Here is a 24,130-nt window from a genome sequence, read left to right as displayed (position 1 = left end):
TGTTTGTAAGTCAGAATGTAAGCATGATCATTAGTGTGGCAGTGTTGGTGCCTTGCTCAAGGGCCAAGGATGTCTGTGTGTTCCAACTATCAGCAGCTCCTGTCACTCGAGCCCCAGCAGAGAAAAACATCTCAATGGTTCTGACAATCTTATTAGTGTCTCTATAGCAACAGCCCAGAGAGAAGGAGCTCTGTGTTTTTGTGTGTGTTCTGTTGGTGATGATCAGACCATGGAAAGAGGAAAGCTGCAGCTGTATAGGAGGACATCATTTCCTTTCCTCCGTTTATACTGGATTTGTGTACTCCCCACGAGAGGGTCAAGAATTTAATTAAGATGGCATGTAAAGGTGGAATTTCACTTCTTCAAAGTGTTGCAGATGTTAAACTGGAACTTAATGTGACAATTTGTCCAATGCCCCTTGTTAACCTGCTTGTTTGGATTGGGATACTCAATTGTCTCTTTGTAGCTGGATGCAGCCTTCTTTCTGAAACTGTCAAATTGGACCGCAGTAATTGAGCCAAGGCAAGTAAGACCTCCTGCAGGGCTCAGTCCACAGAGCTATGAAGCCATGTCTCTGGTGCTGCACAAGAGCTGTTTATTCAAAGTTCAGAGAAGCTTAACTCAGTACACAGAACCCTGAACTGAAAATCAGTTGTTGCCGTTGTCGTGAACCCAACAGCGTTTATACATTGATGAGCCCTAGTTGCCGCTGCTACAGGGGGCTGGTTGAATCTTTATTTAAAGTGTATAATAAGTCAAAATTACGACAAGTTCACTGCTTGTGTGCAGTGTGTGTGTGTTTCCGGTGTGTGCCTGTTTACGTGAACAGAGGATGATATAAGACATTTAGGCTAAAAACATGATATAATAAATGACGCTGATGTGAGAGGAATATGAATGTCGTGGCTTCCGGACACTTGGATAACACCACAGTAACAGTATGGAGGCATTTTATGTTTTCTTCTGTTGTTTCATTACGTTTGAAGAAGGAGTCACCATTTATTTCAAGTGTATTGGATTTGGCTGCAACACTGCCTTTAGTCTGCAGACCGAGTTGGATCCATCGTCCATGGTTCAATTTTAGCAGTGGTCATCAACTGGCAGCCTGCGGCCTGTAAAATGTGTCCTGCCAGATCATTTAGTTTATTGTTTTATTTCACCATGTCAGACTGACATAGAAACCAACCCTATCCCCATTTACCTGGGTATCCTGGGTGCTGATCTCTGTCAAGGCAGCAACGTTCATAGAATCACTTTCTGTTTACCAAGTTTGTTGCTGTAATGCTGCACATAGAGCTCATTTACAGAGCTTTTAATTTTTAAAAGTTTTGAACTGGGATCGGAAGATTTAGTCGATGTTTAACAGATCTCTGAAATAAACCGCAGTCGATGCTAAATAAACGACACCAGTTAAGTCTATCATTCAAACAAAAGCCACACACATGAACAGTAATAAAGAAAATTCAGTAAGGTAATGAGGTTCAGCAGTTACAGATTATAAATAATACATGACCTTCATGCTGGACAAGAGGGATGGTACTGTCAAATAGATAGAAGAAAAAGATACCGTTATGAACAGAAATTAATTCAATTTCAGCAATCCTGATTCAAGTCTTATCACCACATAACCCCACAACATTTGAAAGTCCTCAAATTGGACTGTAAATATCTTTGAAATTAGCTTACTAGCCAAGTCCAAATTTTGTCTTAAATCTACTACATATGGTGATTTAGTTTAGTTTCTATCATGTCACAAAATTTCACATTTTCCAACTCTGCTCATGGAATTAAATCAAATGTTCCCACGGTTTAACACTCCAGCAGTTATTCCGATAATGAAAGATTTTGTGTTAGTGCCATGATACCAGCACATAATCTCACCAAATGTCAGCTCCCTGCCTGATGAACTCTCACCCTGTATGAGTTCCTAAAATGACAATAAAAGTCCTCAAGGAGGAGGCCACATGATAATTAATTATCGATATTAAAGCTCAATTATTATTCAAAATCAAATATTCTTTTGTCTTACCATTTCACCTGGCTCTGTCAGGATTTCCACAACACTCTGTACTCAACTGCATCATATTGGGGCTGAAGAACTAGATGAGTTGCTCATCCTTACGGCATTTAGCACATGGGAATTTAAATTAATCTTGTTTTTTAACTTTAATTATTTAAAAAAATATAGAAATATCTAATTCCGACAGACTCGTTCTTTTTGGTACCCACCCAAAGAACTCACTCAGCTTTAGCTTTTTTTTTGCTGCATGTTGCTTCCTTATGAATTGAAAAGTGTGCGCTATAGAGACAGAACAGATTGTGAATACATTATTCATGTGTAATTAAAATTAATGACGCCATCTTTTTGAAACACCTGAAAATGTTGAATATTTTAGTGAGTGCATGTGCAAATATAGCCGGGTCACAAGTTTGCATGACCAGTGCTGCTTGACGTCAGCCTGAGATGAATTTCATTGATTAAAAATGACTTACTTACATTATAAATCTTCAATTCTTTCTTCTTCAAGAACTTTTTTTTTTACCTGTATTCTGTTACCTTTGATCCTCATTATTCTTATCTCTATTGGTTAAATTAAGGGCTTTTATCTCATCAAATCAGTGTATGTATTAATGTCAAATAAAGCTTAAATGTTTTTAGTGCACTTTCTGTCTCCTGTTTAATAGATAAAAACTAGGCAGTGAGTTGAATCAAGGATTCCTTATTATCACATCTTTTCCTTGATAAACTGCATTTCACTACAAATTGTCAACTCAGTAACTCACACTGTTTTCAAAGATAGAAACAGTGAGTATAAAACTGATGACCAGCAGTGGCCAGGACAAGGAACATTGATTTAGAGTTGACTTATGTTTGGACACATATGGTAATTCTGTTTTCAGACAGAGGAGAGGAGAGTTTTTTTATATAACCTGCTACTAAGCTGAGAGAGTTGAAAGGCAGGTTCTCTCGGAAAGGACAAGCAGCAGGACTAATGCTCCACTGTATTGACACTACTGTCAAATACTGTTGGAAGTCAGGCAGAGAATAAAATCTCTTTTGTCTGTCTGACCTGCCACCGTCTCTCATTTCTTTAAATTTTTTCTGTAACTTTTCATTTTGTCACTGTCCTGCTGGTCACACTGTATAAATCAATGCCGTGACTTGAGTAAGACCTGTACTTTAAAATATATCTGTAAATTGATATCTGTCAGGTTGGGTATGCTTTTATCCCAAGTTGTCACCACTCCCTGGAAGAAAAACCTTGTTTTGCTGTGCTCTTTGGAGACATCTGAGATATTTTTGGGGATATCACTTTTTTATTAACATCTGACTTTGTGCAATCTGATCTTATTAACCTTTGGGATGTTCAAAGAAACATTTTGTCAAAAATGGGAAAGGAGACTTCTGATTGCAGAAAATGGACGTAGAGCGTTCAAAATGAAGCCAATATGACAGCACCTGAAAAATGAACTCTCTCAAATGTCCAGCAGAGGGCGCCTCCATTGATTGCAATAACAAGTCTGTTTCTATGAAAGTCTTTAGAAATCGACTCTTCTTCTCTCCAGATTTATAATGTGAGGGAGCATTACAGTTGATGGTCTCAATCGCAAGTTTCAAGTCTTCTAAACAACATGATGTTCATTTTTTAAGTTAATGTTCCATTTAGAGTCAAATAGACAATAAAGTACATTATGCATTGGGGCAAGTATACAGTATGATTGACAGCCAGTATGGTCGAATGGAGGCAGATCGAAGTGGTAGTTGACATGTAGTTTCCATGCGCTCACTTAGTTTTCAGACTCACCCACCTCCCCCAAATATGGTCCCTTCTGGTTTTCAAAAAACCAAGATGTCGCGAGGAAAAATTCCCAAACTCTAGCCTTCAAAAGTTCAGATACCAATGGGTCATGCTATGGTGGGTTGCCACTTGGTAGTAGTGGATTAACATTTGCAACTGACTCTCATTTGTTGTCAAATGGTATAAATGCAGTAATGATGACATCATTATGAAATAGCATTATGACAATATCAAAGATTCTCATTGCCTGATAAGGGTATAGACAGTGTGCCCCTCCAATCATTTTCATATGGTGTGAAATTGCAGATTAGCTCTCACCTTTTGTCTGAAGTATATCCACAGCCTTTAGTTCCTTTGAGCGTGATGAGAAGGACCATGCAGAATGTTACAGTGATCACAATATTAATGATTGTGTCACTTGTGTTTCATTTAAAAAGTGGATTTCATCAGCAGACAGCAGCAATATAAATAAATACAAAAGCAATGTTTAGAAAATAATCTTCAATTTATTCATTGTCTAATAGCATCTTTAATCAGAAGTGTGGCATTAGGCTGATAGCTTCAGTTAGTAGATCATAGAAAGAAGCATAAAAATAAAGGAGTGGGTAGATAGAGAGGTGGAGCAACAGTGATGGTAATGTAAAAAGAACATAAGGAACAACATCAGGGAAGGGTTAAGCACATTCCATTTTCATGAAAATGTTCTTAACTGAAGTTTACCATTTAACATATTAAAAAGTAATCAGTCCAGGATCCTCACTTATCAAGGTTGTGGAGAAAACTTGCTTCTTAGAGTAAAGTGTAGCTTGAGTGCTTGTGAGTATAAGAAAATTGGTAACTGTCAAAGGTAAATAATTGCTCCAAACATCCACTGAGGTAAACCACCAAGCACAATAACTGCAAGTTGCACTGCTGGAAATGTTACTCACTGGGCATGAATGCAAAACATCGCAGAAGTCAGACTAACAATGTAGAATTTATATTGTAGTCACAGAGCGATAAGGAAAAATACTTTTTGAAATCCACAGTAGAAGCTTAAACCGCAGGAGGTGATAGGTTTGAAATTATATTTAAAATGTTTGATGATTGTTATAGCAACAAGATAGGTCATTGTGACTCCTATAAGTCAAACCTCCATATGCTCCCCTATGGTTCACATGGGGCAGCACTTCCCTCACACTCTTAAGAAATTCAAGAAGTCCCATACATTTCCCTCTATTGCCTAACTTTTATAGTTATATGATACTAACTAGTGTCATGTTGTGCACATGATATCTGGTTTTAATATCAAAAGAATCTCAGCTTAAATTTTCTTGAATTTACATCCAGATGTCCATCTTAAGGTGAGCAAAGGTAAAGTAACTTGGAGTAACTTGAAGTTAACAACATTACATTTTTTGTTGAATCACCTTTGATTGAAATAATTACATCAATCCTAAAAACCACTGAAATCCGACTGAAACTCAGAAACTTCACAATGGGGGGTGAAGTGTTACTCTGTTGGATCCCATGAGGCATTTTTGTTATTTGTTTCCAAACCCGACACAAGCCCCATGCAGTTAATATGAGCTACACTGACTTTGTGTTACCCTGTTACACTGTCCCTGACATGCATGGTTATTGCTTGGTTTCCCAAATATGCATATGCAGTGTGAAAAATACACCCAGCCAATGTGGCAAACCTTAACTATACCTGAATATCACTTCAAAATATATGTTATCTGGCAGACAAAATGTTTCTGTAGACTTTTGGATTTTATCTGCTGATCAATAAATATAGTGAGCAGCCATGACACCACCTCCACTGTTCTTCAAAGATGAGCCTGTATGATTCGGATCATGAGTGGATCCTTTGTTTCTCCACACTCTGGCATCTGCATTACTTTGATATAGATTAATCTTAATATCATCTACCCATAAAACGTCTAAACTCTACCTATGCACGAACTCCAATCTGGCCTTTGATTCTCATTGCTGATGACTGGCTTGCATCTTGCGGTTTCTGGTTCTCTCACAGTCGTCTTGGAACGGTGTCATGTGATCCCTTCACTCGTGCCCTGTGGAGGTTGGGAGTCACTGCTGGTTGTTTTGGGGTTTTTCTTCACAGCTCTCACAATGTGTCTGTCATCAGCTGCTGTTGTTGTCCTAAACCGAACCTGTTCGGTGTCTGTTGCTCACTTCACCTGTAGTTTTTGCCTTATTCAGGACTTTGCAAATTGTCCTGTTCACAGGGTTTGTGAAGTGGAATACATTTTTCCTCTTTTGTCCAACAGAGAACATTCAGAGCTATATTTAATGTGTGAAGATTTAATCCAAAAGGCAACATCTGGGCCATTTGAAACACCTGTTTATCATGTGATCCAATACCGTTGCTCCTTTGAAAAATGGGTGCCTTCAAACAAAAGGTCCTTGTTGTTTGAAACATCTACATGTTGACAAACTTTTTATTCATATATTGATCTTCAACCCAAATGTCCTCAGTGTAGGGTAAAGGAAGCATTGCCCATTCCAATTGTTTCTGAGGGGAACGCAAATAATTGACACAACCTCTAGGTGTCCAATAAGAATTCCACATGGCTTAGGTGTAACAGTGTGTGCACCAAGGAGATCTCATTTGCCATTGTTGTTTTTTTATCCAAATTTGCTTTTGACAGCCTGTACTAACAGCCTCTCTTTTCAACCCACAAAGAAATTGTAGTTTCTTGGTACACATTGAAAATGTATTAAAAAACCCAAGACATTAGGCCAATGGCACGTGTGTATTTGAGAAAGAAAAAGAGAGGAGGAGACAGGAACATAAAATAGGCAAAAGTAACAACCTCATCAGACATACTGCATACTCAAAGTAACTTCTGTGACTTTAAAACAGGTAACAAAGTAATATGGCCAAATCACAGTCCATTTGGTACTCTTTGGTACTGTATGGTGAAATGTGCTTTGCCATTAACCTCTCTCTACCTCCTTTGGAAGTGGATTTTTGCAGTGAGAAAATAAAGCAACATGGACACTCTTTTTCTGGGAACATCCCTTGCATTGTTCCATAATACAGAGCATTTGATTAGTCCACATTCATTGCAACTTGGTTGATTGATGACCTGTGAATCGCAGTATTCCATATTCTGTTTCGCACAGTGTGTCAGCTATAGTGTATAAAGACATTGCAACAGACTCACGGGATACCACTGGGTTCAACAGACTCTTAACTTACAACACATCCTTCATAAAATATTAAGTTATTTCAGGTGTTCTTATCATAACGACTATCAATCTTTCGATTCTGATTAACCTAGAGTTGTAACAAGTAAAGTTCTTATTTTTTATAATAAATAAAGAATATATTGAGTGAAATATTTGGTAAAATGTAATACTATCATAAACACACCAAATAAAAACAATTGTTTCATTTGAAAATAATGAAAATTTAAAATGAAAATCTAAAATAATGTCAACTGACAAATTTCCAGCAATGCATAAATGCAGTTTATAATCAATGAATTGTAATCAGGGAAAACCAAGGGAATGACCTTACCTTTAAATCAGACTATTTGAATACTGTGGTTTTGTCCTTATAGTTTACTCATGTGGTCCATGATGTAAATACCCATGCCACCTAGTGAATTATTCTTTCATCTTTCGGGCTATTCATTGTTTAGAGCTGAATCAAGATGTAAAGTCATCTTACTTAAATATACAAATTCATCAAACCCACTGTCACTTAATAACGATTGATAAATGAGGGTCCATGACTTTATCAGTGTTATTATTTTTTAAATCAAACATTGAAAGTCTAATCTCAAATCTGATGCCAGACTAGGTCATACACACAACACAGAACAAATAGGGTCACAGAAATGTAGATATAGGCGCTTCTCTCACAAACAGAGCTCCTCAAGCTGGTGTTCCATACATCATCCTTAAAGATAGACCATCACTGAAAAGTGTCTGCTTCAGTCTAATGACTGGCACATCATGTGCATGAGAATAACTGACAAGTAGTCAGGCAGTTTCCTGCTACAGGCATCACCTTTACGCTTGGGCCTCCTATTCTTTTACATCTACATCTACAACAGACAAAGAACCTGTTTTCTGCAGCTGACTTCATCCCATCAGTATAGAGGTGTCATATCAGCCCCTGGAGGAACAGTCACATATACCTTGACAAAGACACTGGCAGAATCCATAGACCAGGCAAACTGTCAAGCTTGATGGAACCAAGCTAACGCATACAATACCTAGAGTCACTCTCTGGATTACTAATAGGTAAATTCCAAGAGGCAGTGAGCCAAAGTATAAGAATCCCAGCAGCCAGACCAGGATACGTGGAACATGATTACAGACTTTGGACAGGGCGTCCTGATCAACTGGTCCATTCGAGCCCATGGATTCTGAGTCCAGGCTCTGCTCAGCATAAATGTCAGAGCTACCGTTGCGAGTTGGAGAGTGCTGTAAGTCCCTCTGCACTTCCATAATGGTGATGACCAGACAGTTGGATGATTCATGAGACGGGCTAGATGAGGAGAAACTCTTTGGAGTCAGGACTACCTCCCTCTTGTGGTTGGAGTTCCAGGATTTGTCACGCATTGCCAAGTGGGATATGATGTTGGCATCGTCAGGGAGGGCTGACACCTTATATTCGGTGATCTCGGTTTGGTGTCTGCAAAAAGGGCAGGAGATGCAGGCTGCCCCGTCAGCAATGTCCAGGATCTTAATGAGGCAGCGGGCGCAGACCCGGTGCAGGCAGTCCAGGATCTTGGGCTTGCGATTATGGGCATTGTAGCGTTGGTAACAGATTTTACACTCTAATTCCTCTGGTGGAGGACAGTCCTCCTCCAACTCAGGTTGAGGGCAGCTCATCTTCAAGTCATGTTCTGGAGAAAGATATAGAGACAGATTGAAAAAAAGTCATTATAGGGATGAAGATTGTTTTCCAGCAGTAGATGAATAGGATGCAACAAGCAAATGCTTATGACTACAGTATATAGTCTATCTCTGCCTAACAAGAAAAGGTCAGGAGTTTTTCTCCCGACTGCTTCTGCTCTGTACCTGCTGCTGATGAATGATTAATGTTTTGGGAATTGGATCAGTGTGTCATCCCAGAGTCCTTTGTGGCAAGGTAAAAACCAGTAAAGCTATTGATCTTTGGGGAGAGTCGGCACAGATAGCTTCTCCTTATAGATATTTTGTTGATTCAGTGTTTTGTATAGGATACATTGTTGTTGCAGTTCTTAATTAAATGAACCAAATCTTTTATATTGTTGTTGTGTTTATTTGTTATCCCTTAAACCCCTGTTTTGGAATTATATAGCAACACTATTTTCTTTGTTAAAAGCTATTCACTTATGCTGTTCATACTGAATTACCTTATTGAACAATTTAGAGTTTTGGTTTAAAATAAAAAATAAAGGCATCATTATTGTTCAGATATCACAATTCATACAACATTACCCTTACACAGTACTGACTTGAATTCAATCACCACCACACATGAAGACAAATTTAAGTTGTGATCTGGATCAAGTGTGTGTGCAAATAATCAACAACATTGCTATTGCCCCCTCTGTATCACTTCTATGAGATACCAGCGGCTTCACTGGGATTCTATATAATTGCTGATAGCTATTGAAGTGCTTCAGAGCTGAGAAGACTCAAATGATCAGTTTTGTCTACGGAGAAACAGCAAGACACCGTCACTCATCATTAATAAGGTCAAATAGCTGTAAGCAAGCATCCATAGAAACCGAGCATGAATAGGAATGAGGATAAAGTGCCCCCACCACCTTTCCTATGCCTCAGACCTTTACAGTGGCAGATAATATGCAGGGAAATATTGTGAAGCTCTTTTAAGATTTCTCTATAATATGATAGCAATAAAGGTTAAGTTTTAAATCAATTCAGTGATTCATTAATAATTCAGGCTTTTTTTTATATATTCCACGCCCTTTGACATACTTTGTCATTTTTGTAATTTTTGTCCAGCTCTCACTGTGTAAAAGGCAAATGCACGTGTCCCATCTGAACACCCTTGGACATGTTGGTCATGGTAAAATGGGGTTTCTCAGGTGATTTGACAGCGTATTGTTGTTACAGTGGGACATTATTCCACAATTTTTTTAATTGCATATATCAATGTGCACAACATGCAAACATGCAAAAATGGTCTGCTTGTAGTTTGTTATGGTGTTGTAATACGTAGCACAGAATCCGTTTATTCTCTGGCTTCATTAGGTCTACAGGAGCAAGACTAACATAAAATATAATGCAATAATACATACATGTTGCACATTTATTAGCAGGCTATGTAACACATATGATTCCATAAATATTCTGCTGTATTAAATAGATCATGCCCCAACAGACAAGTTAGTTGTCTAAGAGTTTGTGTGAGAGAGAGAGAGGGTTGGATAAACAGTGTTGTCAACAGCTATATAATGAAGCATTAGACATGTTTTATGTTGTTATAAGAAGTAGGATATTTTTTCAGTCAGGGTAATTAATGGGAGACTCAATACTCTTTGGTAAAGAAAAACTAAGACTTGATGGATTTCTTTGAATGTCCCTGCGAGCTGTGAAAGAGGTGTGATCACACATTACTATTTCATATTCCCAGATAAAACCCGGAAACAGATTGTATAGGAGTCTGGATGAGAAACTTTCTCCACTCCAGATACTGTCATCAAGCATGGGCCAGTGGTTGTATCATTGTATTTGTGTGCCATTTCAAAGTTGTGTCCAACGGCAAACAACTTGTTGCCGAAAACTGATAAGACCTTTTAATTTCAGAGATCTTCATTCACATGAAAATGACATGCAAGTGAACTGAATATTCCATTTCTTTTCTGTCTTTAAAAGACATATTAATCATAAATCATTAATTTATTTACATGAGATAAATATCATTTCTATTCTTCAAGGATTATGGAGAAGCATATCGCTTACTATTTTGGAACATCTTACAATGTAGTTGATGCTTTGAATTGATTAAGTCCTAATATTTATATATTTCCTTTTTATTTCTGTATGCTCTTTTCTCTTGAAATAGCATACAGAAAAAGCAGAATCTGAATCATTTTGTCCGCAGGGCAAAATGTCACCTATACCTGGCCATGTGTGTGGGCAATGTCGTACAGATCAACCCCTTTGGAGAAAATATGAGAATCACCACCATCACTACGAGAGTTCAATGGTCCATAAATTGTTAGAATTTGGACATACTGAAGAGAACATGAAAACAATCTGCAATAAAGATCATAATTTAGATTTTTGGGGATTGTGATTCTGTGTTAAAAAGATTGTGATATGATTTCTGGGACATCACCCATTCTTAGTGGATATTATTATCAGCTAATAGAACATATAACCCATCTATCCAGCCATCCATCCATTATCTGTGCTGATTGTACTTTGGGGGGGTAGGGGCTTGAGCCAATTAGAACATGTAATATATAAAATTGTATAATCAGTTCTCCCTTTAGTTAGTTGGTGCGGATAAGTATGCACAGTCCCAAGAAAGTGGAGAGTACCTGGAAAGTTTGTGCAATTATTGAACTCCTGTCACTTCCTATTTCACCTTATTACTTGGTCATCAACAAGTCCCCCTCCCGGCAGGAAGATGTCCATTCATTCATTCATTCATTATGACTATGAAATATAGATTGAAAAGGAGGATGTTGCATTGGAAATTACCCAGCAGGCCTCTCCGTGACTTGCTGACAGTTCAATATTTTAACCACCAGTCTGATGGGTTTAAAAAGCCTTCTGAAACATGTTAGAAAGATGTCAGAAAGAACCGGCTTGACTCCATCAATCCCAGTAGAAGAATCGGCCAATTTGACTCTGATGTCAGGACAAATAATGTTGTGGGGAACAGTGTGAGGACTGTGAAAAGAAAAAAACAGCTCCATGTTGTGAAACATGAACCTGAATTTAAGGTAACATTAATTCACAACGCTATCTGGTGGAGTTTACATTAATAACAAAAATGTTGCCTTTTGACTAGTACTCAAGGCCTAATATTGAATTTCTTATCTTAGAAAACATTTAAAAGTATTTTTAAATCTTGTGAAAAACCAGTATTGTTAACAAAAGTCAATTTTCTCATTGTTACCTTTAATGGCACATTACTGCTTCCAGCTGTCAGTATGCATTATCGCTCTGCAGCTGCAAGTGTTCATCCAGTTGGGAGTTTCCACTAGAGCCAAACACTTTCCCCTTTTAAGCCTCTTGTGAAACTGTCTGCAAACAGATTATATAAAAAATAATGCAATCTCTATGTGCAGGTCACACTCCCAATCAGTTGATCCACACCAGTTACCAGCCATTCATTTGTAAACCTAAAAGCCACTTTATATTTAGAACAATTACAAAAATTGCCATTAGCTCTTGTCATTAGAGCTTCACATTGTGGTATGAGTTTAGTAATTACATTACTGAGGTTGTCATTGTCCCTGGTCAATGAGGGGGAACATCACTGTGTACAATCTATTAATAAACACAGTCTCCATCACTATGCAACACTCCACACGATTGCCTGTCATCACTTTGCCGACCTACAAGATGGATGTTCCACAGCAGTTCTGCCATGTTGTCATCCAGGACAACATTTTTTTCTGCTGAGCTCTGGTTCAAAAACTGACCTAATCTTTTTCTGTTGCCAGATTCTTCATTGCTCAACCCTGACATTATTTTCAGCTTGCCATTGGAAGGTCCACTTGTCTACCACTAGTGGAGGAAGCCTTTGGTGATGTGGATAAATGTTAGGGTAGGCCTCATCGTGTCAGGAAATGCTTTGCCTTCTACAATGCAGTCTCTTGGCTTGAGATGAAAATCAAGCCATTACATCATTACATTTACAGTATATTTAACACAGAATGCTATGATTTATATCTTAAAAATTAACATCTCCATATTGACTTATAGGTTGGTTGTTTTGTAAATCTCAGAAGGAGAAATAACTTGTCAAACGGCATGGAATGATAGTGTTGCAGAATAAAGTACTAGGGAAAAGAATGTAGAGAGAACAGCTTCTTAGTGTTGTTTTGTGTATGTGTGTTCTGACTGAGTTGATTGACTGGTGTATTGACTACAAACTAGTTATTTGACTTAGTTGACGGATTATCGACAAGGTAACTTACTGAGTTGGATTCTCCAAGGTAAATATGTTACATTTGATTAGGTCCACTGTGGATGTGGAAAAGCACAGGGGAGGAGCTGGACCGTAGCTGACATTTGACATTTAGGAATTGGAAGATTCCGGTAGAGTAGAGGCAAGAAAGAATGAAATAGTGTTCCTGTTCACCAGAGCGATTTAGAGATCCAGCTACATACTGTAGGTTATAATGGGGCATAAAGGAGAAAATATAGTCTGGGTCTCACACACATTCTCGAAGCCCATACATTTTTGTTTAACATACATGCATACATACATTTTGACCCCCACACACAAACAGCTTTTACCTACATGAATTGTCACTTTCACATATTTGTTACACTTATTTATAAGGTGTTCAGAAAGTTCAGACCCTTTCACTTTTTTCACATTATGTTGCGTTGCAGCCTTATACAACATAAAGTTTGCTTCATCAGTCAACACACAATACACTGGACCAAGCAAAAACAGATTTTAGAAAATTATAGAAATTTATTAAAAAGAGAAAACAAAATTTCACATGGACACAAGATGGTTCAGGGTCCTCCCATCTGTCTTGATCAGCTGCATTCTGGCTGGAGTTCTCTTATGGTAAATTAAATTGAGTGGATATGATTTTTCCTACATAAAAAAACTGTTAATCGCTGTTGCCCAGCAAAAGTTGCATAGTGAGTGGCTCATTTAGCTAAACTGAAACATCATGGGTGAATGATCTCAGGTGAACAAGAGCCCAATGTGCACTGGGTGTCCAGACGGGACCCTGCAGCTGACTTACTGGTAAATATATTAATGCTTTCTTGGAATTTGCATTAAAGTGTCAGCATAAAAGTGTGTGAAAATAAAGTTTCTCTGATTTGATGAAACCAAGATTGTTTGGCCTCAAGTTCAATTCAATAACATTTTTTATGTATAGTGTCAAATCATAATATACATTATCTCAAGGCACCATACCTAGAAGGTCAATACCTTAACAATCATAGAGAAACCCAACAGTTCTCAAAGTGAGCAGCACTTTGGCGACAGTGGAGAGAAATCTGCATCGACCGGTTGGGGGGACTAGAGAAAATGGGGAAGAGATAAGAGATGGGTAAAAAGAAGGGAGAGAAGAGAGAGAGATAGGGGGGGGGGGGGAGGGAGGAGAGGGGGAGAGAGAGACCAGGAACAGTTAAGTGTCATGTCTGCAGAAAACCAGGCACTGCTCATGACCTGCCACAGTGACTTTGGTCATGGTTAAGGGAAACTGAGCAGAGCAAAGTCGAGTGATACGATCCCAACCAGATCTTTCAAGACCTCAGACTGGGCTGAAGGTTCACCTTCCAATAGGAAAATAGATGTAATTATACAGCTGAAACCATGCAGGAGTGGCTTTGGACATTTGAAAGTTCTTAAGTAGCCTACGCTTTTATTTCTGCGCTTGCTAGCCATGTTGGCCATTACAATAGAACTGCATGAGTGGAATCACAATTTGATTGATGCTTTTTTATAGGGTGATTTTTAAATGAAAATTAAGCATAAGTTAGATGACAAAATAAAAACATTGAGTCTCTGCAAAATACTGAAGAAAATAGAAGATTTGGGTGGAACAAAAGAAAGCAAGCACTAAGAAAGTCTGAGTCAAGGGAGCCGTTTCAGTGATAATGAGATATCACTGCAGAATATAACATCATCACAATTCCATGAAATACCTGCTCCCCATAGACATCCATCATGGGACCTTGCTTGCCTAAAGTCAACACGGCCTTGTCAACTTGCAACTGAATCCCATTGGACCGTGCTGAACCAGTTGCTCTGTCTGTGCTAGTATCCCCTTGTTATGCTATAATTACAGAACTTGCTATCCCCTTCAGACACTAAAACATGCAGCTTGAATTATGTTGTCCTCCCAAGATTAATTAAAGGATCAGTCATGTTTGCAAGTGCTCAGAACAACATGCTTACTTTACAGTCAACAGCCTGGTGGTTGTAGCCTAATTAGGATGGGTAAAATGTAGAGGAATAAGCTGATGATGGTGTTCTTGACCAAAACGGTTTGTGTAAGGAGGAGGTCAGTGGGACAGTTTGAGGTCACCAGCACATCAAAAGACCAATGCTCATGTTACATAGTCAATGATCGTTCCATTCCCCTTTAACAAAATAAGTAATTTGCTCTAAAATCCTGATCTTTCCCTAAAGGCTATGTGTCTAACCCTAACCGAACCTTAACCAACAGTAATCATTTCCGACACCGACGCATTTTGTCATACTTTCAATTAAGCCGTCAGATCAGAAAACGTGTTGATCTAAACGGCGTCTCAAGCAATGCATTTTCTCATTTCATTTTGACAAATTAGTTAGAACTGTGTGTGCTCACCAACAAGACGTCCTGATCCCTGTCAGCTGCATTGGTGCTGTTTTGTAGCTGAATTTCACAGGAGGTAGAACAGGAGGAGAGTTTCCCAATGGTGTAAATCAATAAAGTTATATATTAAATGCTTCTTTAAACCACTACAAATAACAAGCCGGTATTATTTTTAAAAGCAAAAAGTGCTCTGATCAATCAGTTTTACTCACATAGTGTAAAAAAGACTCCAAGATTAAAGCAAAGTCTAAGCTGCAGAAGTCTGAATAACACTGAGCCTCAGGCGTTTGGACCTGGATCTTTATGGCCAGGATTACAGAACAATCAATATTCTGGATAGATCCTGGCAAGAGGAATTAGATCAAAGACTGGTTTTACCGGCATATATACTGTAGCTTACGATATGGGCAAAATAGAAGCTATACTGTTCGCTCGTTTTTATGAAACAGAATTTATCTGTTGATTAAAATTCACAGTTTGACTGTCCGATTTTATTGACAATATTATATTAATTTGGAAAATATTTTTTTCTTACGTGCTTTTCCATTTGAGTAAAGAACTGCTGAATGTGAAATGTGTTATGTAAAATGTTACATCTATGTTAAATATCATCAAAAATAGCCTCAAATATGGTCTCTTAAAAGCGACATGTAACTATCACCACACTTACAGAGAATCTATACCTCCTACAACATTTTTATTGTCAAACCTACAGCAGGTGTTACACAACACATATATCACAAAAAGGCCCCTAATGAACCCAACTGTTTCTGAGAGCTCATGGCTACACATTTGTGTGTGTGTGTACATGTGTGTGTGTGTGTGTGTCTTGTGATTTATTAAATCTTATGTCAGACAAGGTGGTACATTTATTCTCAAAATACTGTATGTTCCCTATTAGCCTGTCCCTGCCTCTTGCCAACTCCTCTCTGGGTGGATAGTTGATGATAGCTTTGACCTTTGCTGTCGGAATATCTGCTTAGTGAGCCTTTTCTGAATCATACCATTGATCCAGAGGATTACGTTCATGCTGCTGGTGGCAGACCTTTCATCCTTGTTTACCACAATTAGGTGTAAAAATTATTTTGGTTGCTTAGTACCTTTTGACAGATGGGCTGTTAAGGGGCCCAAAACGTCACACTTTGCTGATAATATTTTCATTAAACTTCCGGTTTCTTTGGCCTTCGTAGTCTCCTTAAGGCCTGTTCTTACAACATATTCACTTCCTCTGTAAAGTACAATAGTACAAGAGGTTAGTTCCAAAATATAAAGGAATTGTGCATTTTGTGATAAAAGCATGAAATTTGGTACACTTATAGCCAAAGGCATTCTCAAAAGATTTGGATGTGGAGCCATCATGAATTTTCAACATGGCGCCCATGGCAGCCATTTTTCAAAATGTCCGCCAGCAACAGCTGTTTTCTTATGAATGATGGATTTAATATGATATTTCAGACTTATTTACCATTCATACTACTTGGTAAATGTCTTTTGGATAGTGGAACATTTTCATTGAAAATTCAAAATGGCCGCCAACTGGTTAGATATGGATGATCTCTATGTTTAATTATACATTTATCTTGATGCAGAATTTGATTTGGGAACTTTGGAATTTCTAAGAATCTTCTTTCTATCTCAAAATACTCATGTTAAGCAAGGGAAACCTAGGGTCTATCACAGGGAAGACCAGTCACACTCGCCTTCACAGACACAAAGGGCTGTGCACTGTAAGTGGGATTTTTTGCACTTACACTGCCCAACACAACCTTTCTTGCATTTGCATGAGACAAGTTCATAACTTGACTGGCCTGCATCTGGTAGGCATGTCCAGAAGGGTTCATAGTCCCCCTCAGGTGACTTTGACCAGCCCCATTCGCACGGTGAAGGTAGTTCTGGTGTTGACACCAGGACTGTACCCCACACGTGCCCTCCTTGGTATACAGCTCTCTTAACATGCTCTTCTAGGGCAGCCTTGGTAGGGGGGGTTGTTTGCACATTGTGCCTCTTTGCAAATAACTTCCTCCTTGCCGTATTGATTTCTGTACATGTGCTGGTTCGGTCATAGACTAAGATAACAAACCTCTCAATTGTGGCCATTACCTCCTGTGGTATGTCATCTGGGGCTGAAGACACTTTCAACAGGGCAAGTGTAAGTTCTGGAAGCACAGACCATACAGCCCATGCAGTCTTTTTCCCATGGCCAACAAAGCTTGACACAGTGTCACAACCCGTCAATGCATGGAACACTGGTAGTGCACATGCTTTCTCGGGCCCGAGCCCTGCTGCAATTTCATAGGCTGCCAAATATCGAAAATTCTTACCAGTACCGAAAGCCAACCAAAGCTCATCCTCTGGTTGTAGAGTCTGAGCCACTGCCACAGCCAGCACCACAACATCAGTATCAACTGTTTGAATCATAATTTTGTGGTGGCCGTTTCTTGCTGCATGGGCTACGTGCAATAACATGCGACTATCCGCTTCCTCATGCGTGCAAGGAGCAATCGATGTCCTATCTGGGAGAGGTGGCTTGCTAAGGACTTCCATGTCACTTGTCACATGTCAGAAAGCGCTGGTGGACATGGTTGGTTCTCGTGTCGAAAGAACTCCTCTAGGTTTCCATCTCGGGTCTGGCAAGCAATGAATAACCTTGAAAAGAGCTCCATGTCGTGTTTGAGAGAGACCATTTTCTGTTTCGGTTTTGATACTCTCCTCACGGTTGAAGTACCAAACACCAGAAGCTTATTTCTTGGTATGGTGTTGTCCACTGTCTTTGTTCTCTCAACAAGGCGTTCTTTGGTGAAAGTTTCAAATTGGTGCTCTCCTATCTGCTTCACCTTTCTGACTACCTCAGCAGCTGAAGGTCCAGCAAGTTCCTTTGAGTGGAGAACAATCAGGTCCTTGCTTTCCTCTTCAAATGGATTTCCAAAGTGTTCCATTGCACTGACCAAATATTGTACATCTTTGATGAATGAGACCTGGACACTTGTTGTTTGGTCATGGTGACGTGTGTTATCTGATTTCTTGGAATCAATCTCAAACTCCTGTATGGATCTTAGCCTACGCACGTGCTTTGTGCCCATTGTGATGCATGGGCACGTGCGTAGGCTAAGTACGTGCTTTTTTCCTTTGGGAAACCCATAAGAGGAGTGTGTTTAGCTGGCACTGAACCCCATGCTGAGTTTCACAGCAGTGGTGTCACCAGTGTGCCCTGGTTGTGCTTCAACATCCACTCTATTACTTTTTTTTTTTTCTTTTTTTTTTTTTCATTGGATAACATTTCAATTACAATAAAATAGATGATAGTGTACTTGAAATTATAGATTTAATTTCAGAAATATGGCTGCCATCTTGTTGTAGGTGACCAGTGGTCACCAAGTGTGACTATTGTGGTCACCATTTCTGAGTTAGAAGGAAGCTTCTGGCCAATTGTAAAGTTCCAAATTTGAATTCTGCACAAAGAAAAGGAAATAAAAAATAATACTGGTTTGACACCGAGATCACCCATATCAGACAGTCATAAAAGTGATGGCTGCAATCTTGAAGATGTCAGCCATCTTGAATATTTAATGACAAATTTAGATTATCCAAAAGACATTTACCAAGTACTATGTATGGTAAATAAGCCTGAAACATCATATTATATCCATCATTCATAAGCGAACAGTTGTTACTGACAGCCATTTTGAAAGATGGCTGCCATGGGCGCCATTTTGAAAATTCATGGTAGCTCCATATCCAAATCTTTTGAGAATGCCTTTGGCTATAAGTGTACCAAATTTCATGCTTTTATCACAAAATGCACGATCGTTCTGGTTACCAGCTGCACTACAAGGGATGTGTTACTTTAAATGCAAATGATCCAGTTTAACAATTCTGTCTCAATGGGCCATGCTGGGATGTGAGATTTTTAACATTTGTTTAAAAGTTTATAAAACATTTTTGGGATTTAAGCCAAATTATGCTTCTGCAAAGATACATTTAAAAATCTCCTTTGAATTTACTTTGAGCGTGTAGAGACTATTGTTATTGTTATTAAACGGGACGTTAGCAGGCCTCACAAATTTCAACACTACATCAATGTGATCTCCCTCCAAAGGATCCCAATTGGTTGATTCCAGCCTCTGAATTTTCCCAGTGCATATTTTAATGAAATTAGAGCAGTTAGTAGAGCAGACTTTCCGTGACAGAATAACTGGTATATTTGCTTCATTGGCTTGATAATCTGCTTAGAGTGTTTTAGAATCAGTTGTGACGTACATACTCAATATTCTGCCTGTGCAACTTTTGTAGCTGCGGTCATTTGGACTGATATACAGGTAATGATCTATATTCTGTGTTCTTTAGCTGTGACCCAGACAAATCTGTGGATCTAAATTGACAAATCTGACACAAACAATATACTGTCACAACCCTATTTTTCGAAGTATATTATAAGAAGCAATTACTGCATGTCAGAGGATGTGGTTCAGTTTGGATGTTCCCTGTGTAAGGCAGCGAGCACTAACAAAGTAGATCCGGTTTGTACGTGTGACAATGACAGAGGTGCTTCAGTGTTCAAGTGATTACAGTTACAGTGATTTAATAAAACTATGAAAATGAGGTTATGTTCTGTATGTGACAGTAACAATGTGAGTGTGGCTGCCGGTCTCATGAATAGCTCTTCTGTATCTACTTTATGCTTTTGATTGAGTGGGTAGGAGCTCAGCTCAATACCACAGTAACCACAACCACAGGGTCCACATCATATTCCAAATGAACATTTACGTCAAATTACCCGTCTGGGCAGCAGAGCTAGCAATAACCAAGAGCAATTTGTAGGCACCATTAGGCTGGAAACAGCTCTGTGCAGCAGAAAGAATCAAATTATCCAGCCCAAGTAAGTGAAAAAGACTCACCTCTTTATACCTTAACCTCTAAATGATTATACTACAGAGGGCATACACAGAACCAAAACATCGGTTTCAACATGCTTCAAAACATTTGTCCTGCTATAATGCCTACTAACCATTAGTTCTGTAGCCCTAACACTGGTAAACAATTAGTAAACCAACTTTTTGCCTCCTGCTACAGAGTCTGGCCCATAGTCTGACTCTCATTCAGTGTATCCTCTCGTCTCTTAGAAATGAATATGGAGTAAGGTCTTGTGTTCTCTTGCCTGCCCTATGCAACTGCTTCATTACTACCTCTGCTGGATTCTTCCTTGCTAATGACAAAAGACAGCCAATTCCAGCAGAAAAGGTTAATCTGTTTACACAGACTTCTAGGAGGTGGTAGGACTCAGAGGATCGACTTCAGCTGTATCTGACAAATAGATATCATGTGACTGGTCATTTTAGGGAAATAATGTTGTGAAACCTGCAAGTTGATGGAGACAAGTCACGTGTCCAATTAGTAAGTACTGTAGAAGCCTACAGAGAGGAAGTTGACAGCCTGGCTTCCTGGTGCAGCCAGAACTACCTGGAGCTGAATGCTTTGTTTATACTTACATATATTGTTGTTTTATGTCGTATGCACCAACCACACAAAGTCAATTTCCTGTATGTGAAAATATACCTGGCCAATAAATTAATTCTGATTCTGATTGTGATTAGTACAATTTGTGAATTGTGCTTAGTGAATTATCTGAAAGGACAAGTGTTTGTTCATGTGTAAAAGTGCTAGAAATTGATGCAATTCATCTTTAATACAGCTACAATCCCCCACTGGGATGTGGTATAAGAAATACTTGTCTGCTCTGAATTTTTAGTATTTTTGATATTACTGGGTGGAGAAGGTCAGCCATCCTCTGGGCTGCAGCTACAAGGGGAGATATATTGGTTTGGCATTGCTCAGCTCAGCTTGTTGTGAGGGCTAAATGTCACCGCTTCAGCTGGGCTGATGCTGGCGCCCTGCTGCCTCCCTGGGGGGTTGATAGCTTGGGAGACATTTTGCCCCCCAGATTATAGTTCTCCAGCATACAATAGCATTTCCATTCATTACTGAACACAATAGGGAATTGGCATGATGGGGAGATGGGGCCATGTTGAATACTAAGGCTCTTTACTGTCCCGTTGTATTTAATAGGAATAGATTCAAATACATTTCATTTCAATATTCAGATTTAGATATTCAGCAGGGACTGGCCCACCTGCTGAGATAAGGTTGGCACTGTGCTGTTGCTGAACTCTCTTTGAGTGCATTTTGAATGTGCCTGGCGTGTGCTAATGTTTCTCAAACATGTCATCTGGTGTTCTGTTGTGTGACCTCCTTGAGAGAACCACAGCAAATACATACATGAATAAATGGAAAAATGTATTCACATTTATAGAGAGTTTCGGGCTGCCCTGCATGGTCCAAAATATAGAAAATATTAGAATTGTAATGATTGTGCCACTTACAGTGATCAGTATATTAGTTAATTTGACCAACTTGGTACATACACGTAGCTTTGTCAGAACATCTTGGTTAAATTATTTTCAGTGGTGGTTTGATTAAGTTTTGTGAAACTTTATCAAACACCATCCCACTTGCATGGAATCAGCACTTTTACTAAGGTTGATTCCTGAAACCCCCAGGCTTTGGTCATTAGAGAAAAGTGATGGTAAGTCGCCTGTAATTGTTTTGCCTTCAGTTCACTCTGTTTACACAGACCAAATCACACATCTTATAAAATGTCACACACTATAAGCATACACAGCCCTTTCATTTCTGGTTTCGAGTAAAATGATGATAAATGCAAAAATGAAACTCACTGTTATTGTAGAGTTATTGTTTTCTCTTTTTTCAATGTACTGCTTGTTTTCTTAAAAAATTAAGCTCTAACTGGGCACAGGAGATAGAGGAGGTAACCTGAATGTCTGTGTTTTGATCCCCAACACATCCCCTGTCCGCATGCTAAATTTCCTTGGGCAAGCTACTGGACCCCAATTGCCCCTGATAGCTGTGCCGGCAGTCTGATAGGAAAAGCGGCATCTGTGTAAATCGTTGAATGCGGTTCGTATTAAATACAGTCCATTTACAGTTAATTAACCTTAATTTAGACCCAGACCATTCTTATATATATATATATATATACTATAGTGTGTGTTGTATGATCTTGCAAAGGATCAGTGAATACAAAAGAAGATTCATGCATCGTTTTCATTGGTTAATACATTAATTACTGCGAATTAACTTTTGATATTTTTCTTTATTTTATCTTCAGTGACATTACCTCTATGCGTTTTCACACAACCTGCTCAACTTAATTCACATTTTTGCTCTTTATAAACAAAGCAGAACAACTTTTTAAAATGCTCTTTGCTCTCAAGTCTGTCCAGGAGACAATCCATCTCTCTGTTTTCCCCCAATATTTCATCCGATAGCCTTGGAGACAATCAAGCTGCCAAACGCTTTCCATTTATGAAATCAGTGTCAGCCATATACATGTTCTTTCATTCAAAATATTGAAACAGATAACAAGCGTTGACTGTGTGATTTCAAATACTTTTTTTTATAGGTTGTTCACATTCAATAGGAGAACAGTCATCTATTTGAGAAATGGTACCTCAGTACTTTATATTATAAGTAACAGTTTATCTGTTAATTGCTGAACTTATTCAACAGAACCCAGTTATTACGTTGACCATTTTTTCCATGTTTTTTGTTGTAGTGAGCTTCAGAAGAACAGCCATTTGTATAAATCTGTATCAAAATCATGACCATTATCATTAAAGTGAAAAACCAAGAAGATGTATGGTAAAAGTGTTGAAACAACTTGTTTGATTTATCCTTTTCCTAAAAGACAGAGACATTACATCTGTTGCTGACAGAAAACAAGCAGAGTGTCTGTCCTTATTCAGACCTTGTTTCTCTCTCTTCCCAACCTGCAGAGCACAGAGCCAAACATAATATTGCTGTTACTTCATTTTCCTCTGCCTCCCTCTTTTCTCTTATTGGTTATTTCTTATCTGTGCTGTCCCTCTTTTTCCGTTATTGGCAGCGAGTTTGATACTGCATTCGGTGAGGTAAACTAGTCCACATAACAAACATGTATTCCACTTGTGTGTGTGTGTGTGTGTGTGTGTGTGTGTGTGTGTGTGTGTGTGTGTGTGTGTGTGTGCAGCACTGCTAAGAGGAGCAGTTATGAAGTGTCAGCAGCCCAACGGCTGCTCATCTGTGGATACAACAACTTAAAATAGAAGTCTCCAATAGAACTGTTATTTTCTGGAGGCACGGACTAAAACACATGCACACACACTTCAAACAAATAAAAAGCAAATGCAGCGCAGGTACAGATGCACAAAACCTGCAGATCTTCTCTAGGGAGGCTGGTATGTGTGTGTGTGTGTGTTTTGTTCCTCACCTTGTCCAAATGTGTGTGACTCCCCCTCCTCCACACGAGTTGTCTCTGCTGTTCTTTCCTTCATGTATATCCACCTTGTTCATAGCAACACTCCACATCTCATTCCTCTGCGTGTGCGTGTGTGTGTTTGTTATGTGCAGGTGTACCGGAGGCAGGCGTCAAGCAGACTGGCAGCGTTGGAGGAGGTAGCAGAGGGGAGGACGGCGTCTCACCGGAGGGAGATTCTTCACCTGCAAAGGCTGCTGAGCGAAAGACAGGAGGCTGAGGAGAGACTGCTGCAGTCCAAACGGTAGGAGGGGATGAGACGGAGAGCGAGAGAGGGACGAGAGAGTGGAGGAGAAATGGCAAGAGGCAGGCGGGCAGGAAAAAGGGAGGAGGATAGGGAGAGATTGTGTGAATGAGAGGAGGAGGAGAAAGCGTGAGGCAATGGTGCGTGTGCAGTTTTAAAAAGGGGGGAGGCCAGAGGCAGCAGTAAGGTGTGCATGGAGGCAGAGCAGGTCACATCAACAAAACAATTACTGACT

At 39.1% G+C, this 24,130-nt stretch overlaps 2 protein-coding genes across 2 annotated transcripts in view; one reads left to right on the top strand and one right to left on the bottom strand.

Annotated features, from left to right (window-relative positions):
• cep89 (centrosomal protein 89) overlaps positions 1-24,130 on the top strand; it is a 56,639-nt gene that overhangs the window by 20,945 nt on the left and 11,564 nt on the right. The window contains exon 17 of the mRNA XM_053426067.1: positions 23,747-23,895. Within this exon, the coding sequence (XP_053282042.1) occupies positions 23,747-23,895 (149 nt within the window). The remainder of the gene's footprint in view (positions 1-23,746; positions 23,896-24,130) is intronic.
• zgc:165481 (uncharacterized protein LOC100073327 homolog) lies at positions 4,287-24,007 on the bottom strand. The gene is made up of 2 exons (XM_053426080.1): positions 23,607-24,007; positions 4,287-8,668 (listed from the first exon to the last, which is right to left on the bottom strand). Exons 1-2 carry the CDS (start codon positions 23,668-23,670, stop codon positions 7,926-7,928), a joined length of 807 nt encoding a protein of 268 aa, XP_053282055.1. The 5' UTR covers positions 23,671-24,007; the 3' UTR covers positions 4,287-7,925.

Source organism: Pleuronectes platessa, chromosome 1 (assembly GCF_947347685.1).
Source record: "Pleuronectes platessa chromosome 1, fPlePla1.1, whole genome shotgun sequence".
Classification (NCBI taxonomy): Eukaryota; Metazoa; Chordata; class Actinopteri; order Pleuronectiformes; family Pleuronectidae; genus Pleuronectes; species Pleuronectes platessa.
Note: the sequence above shows the minus strand (reverse complement) of the source record. Positions and strands in the feature narration are given on the sequence as shown.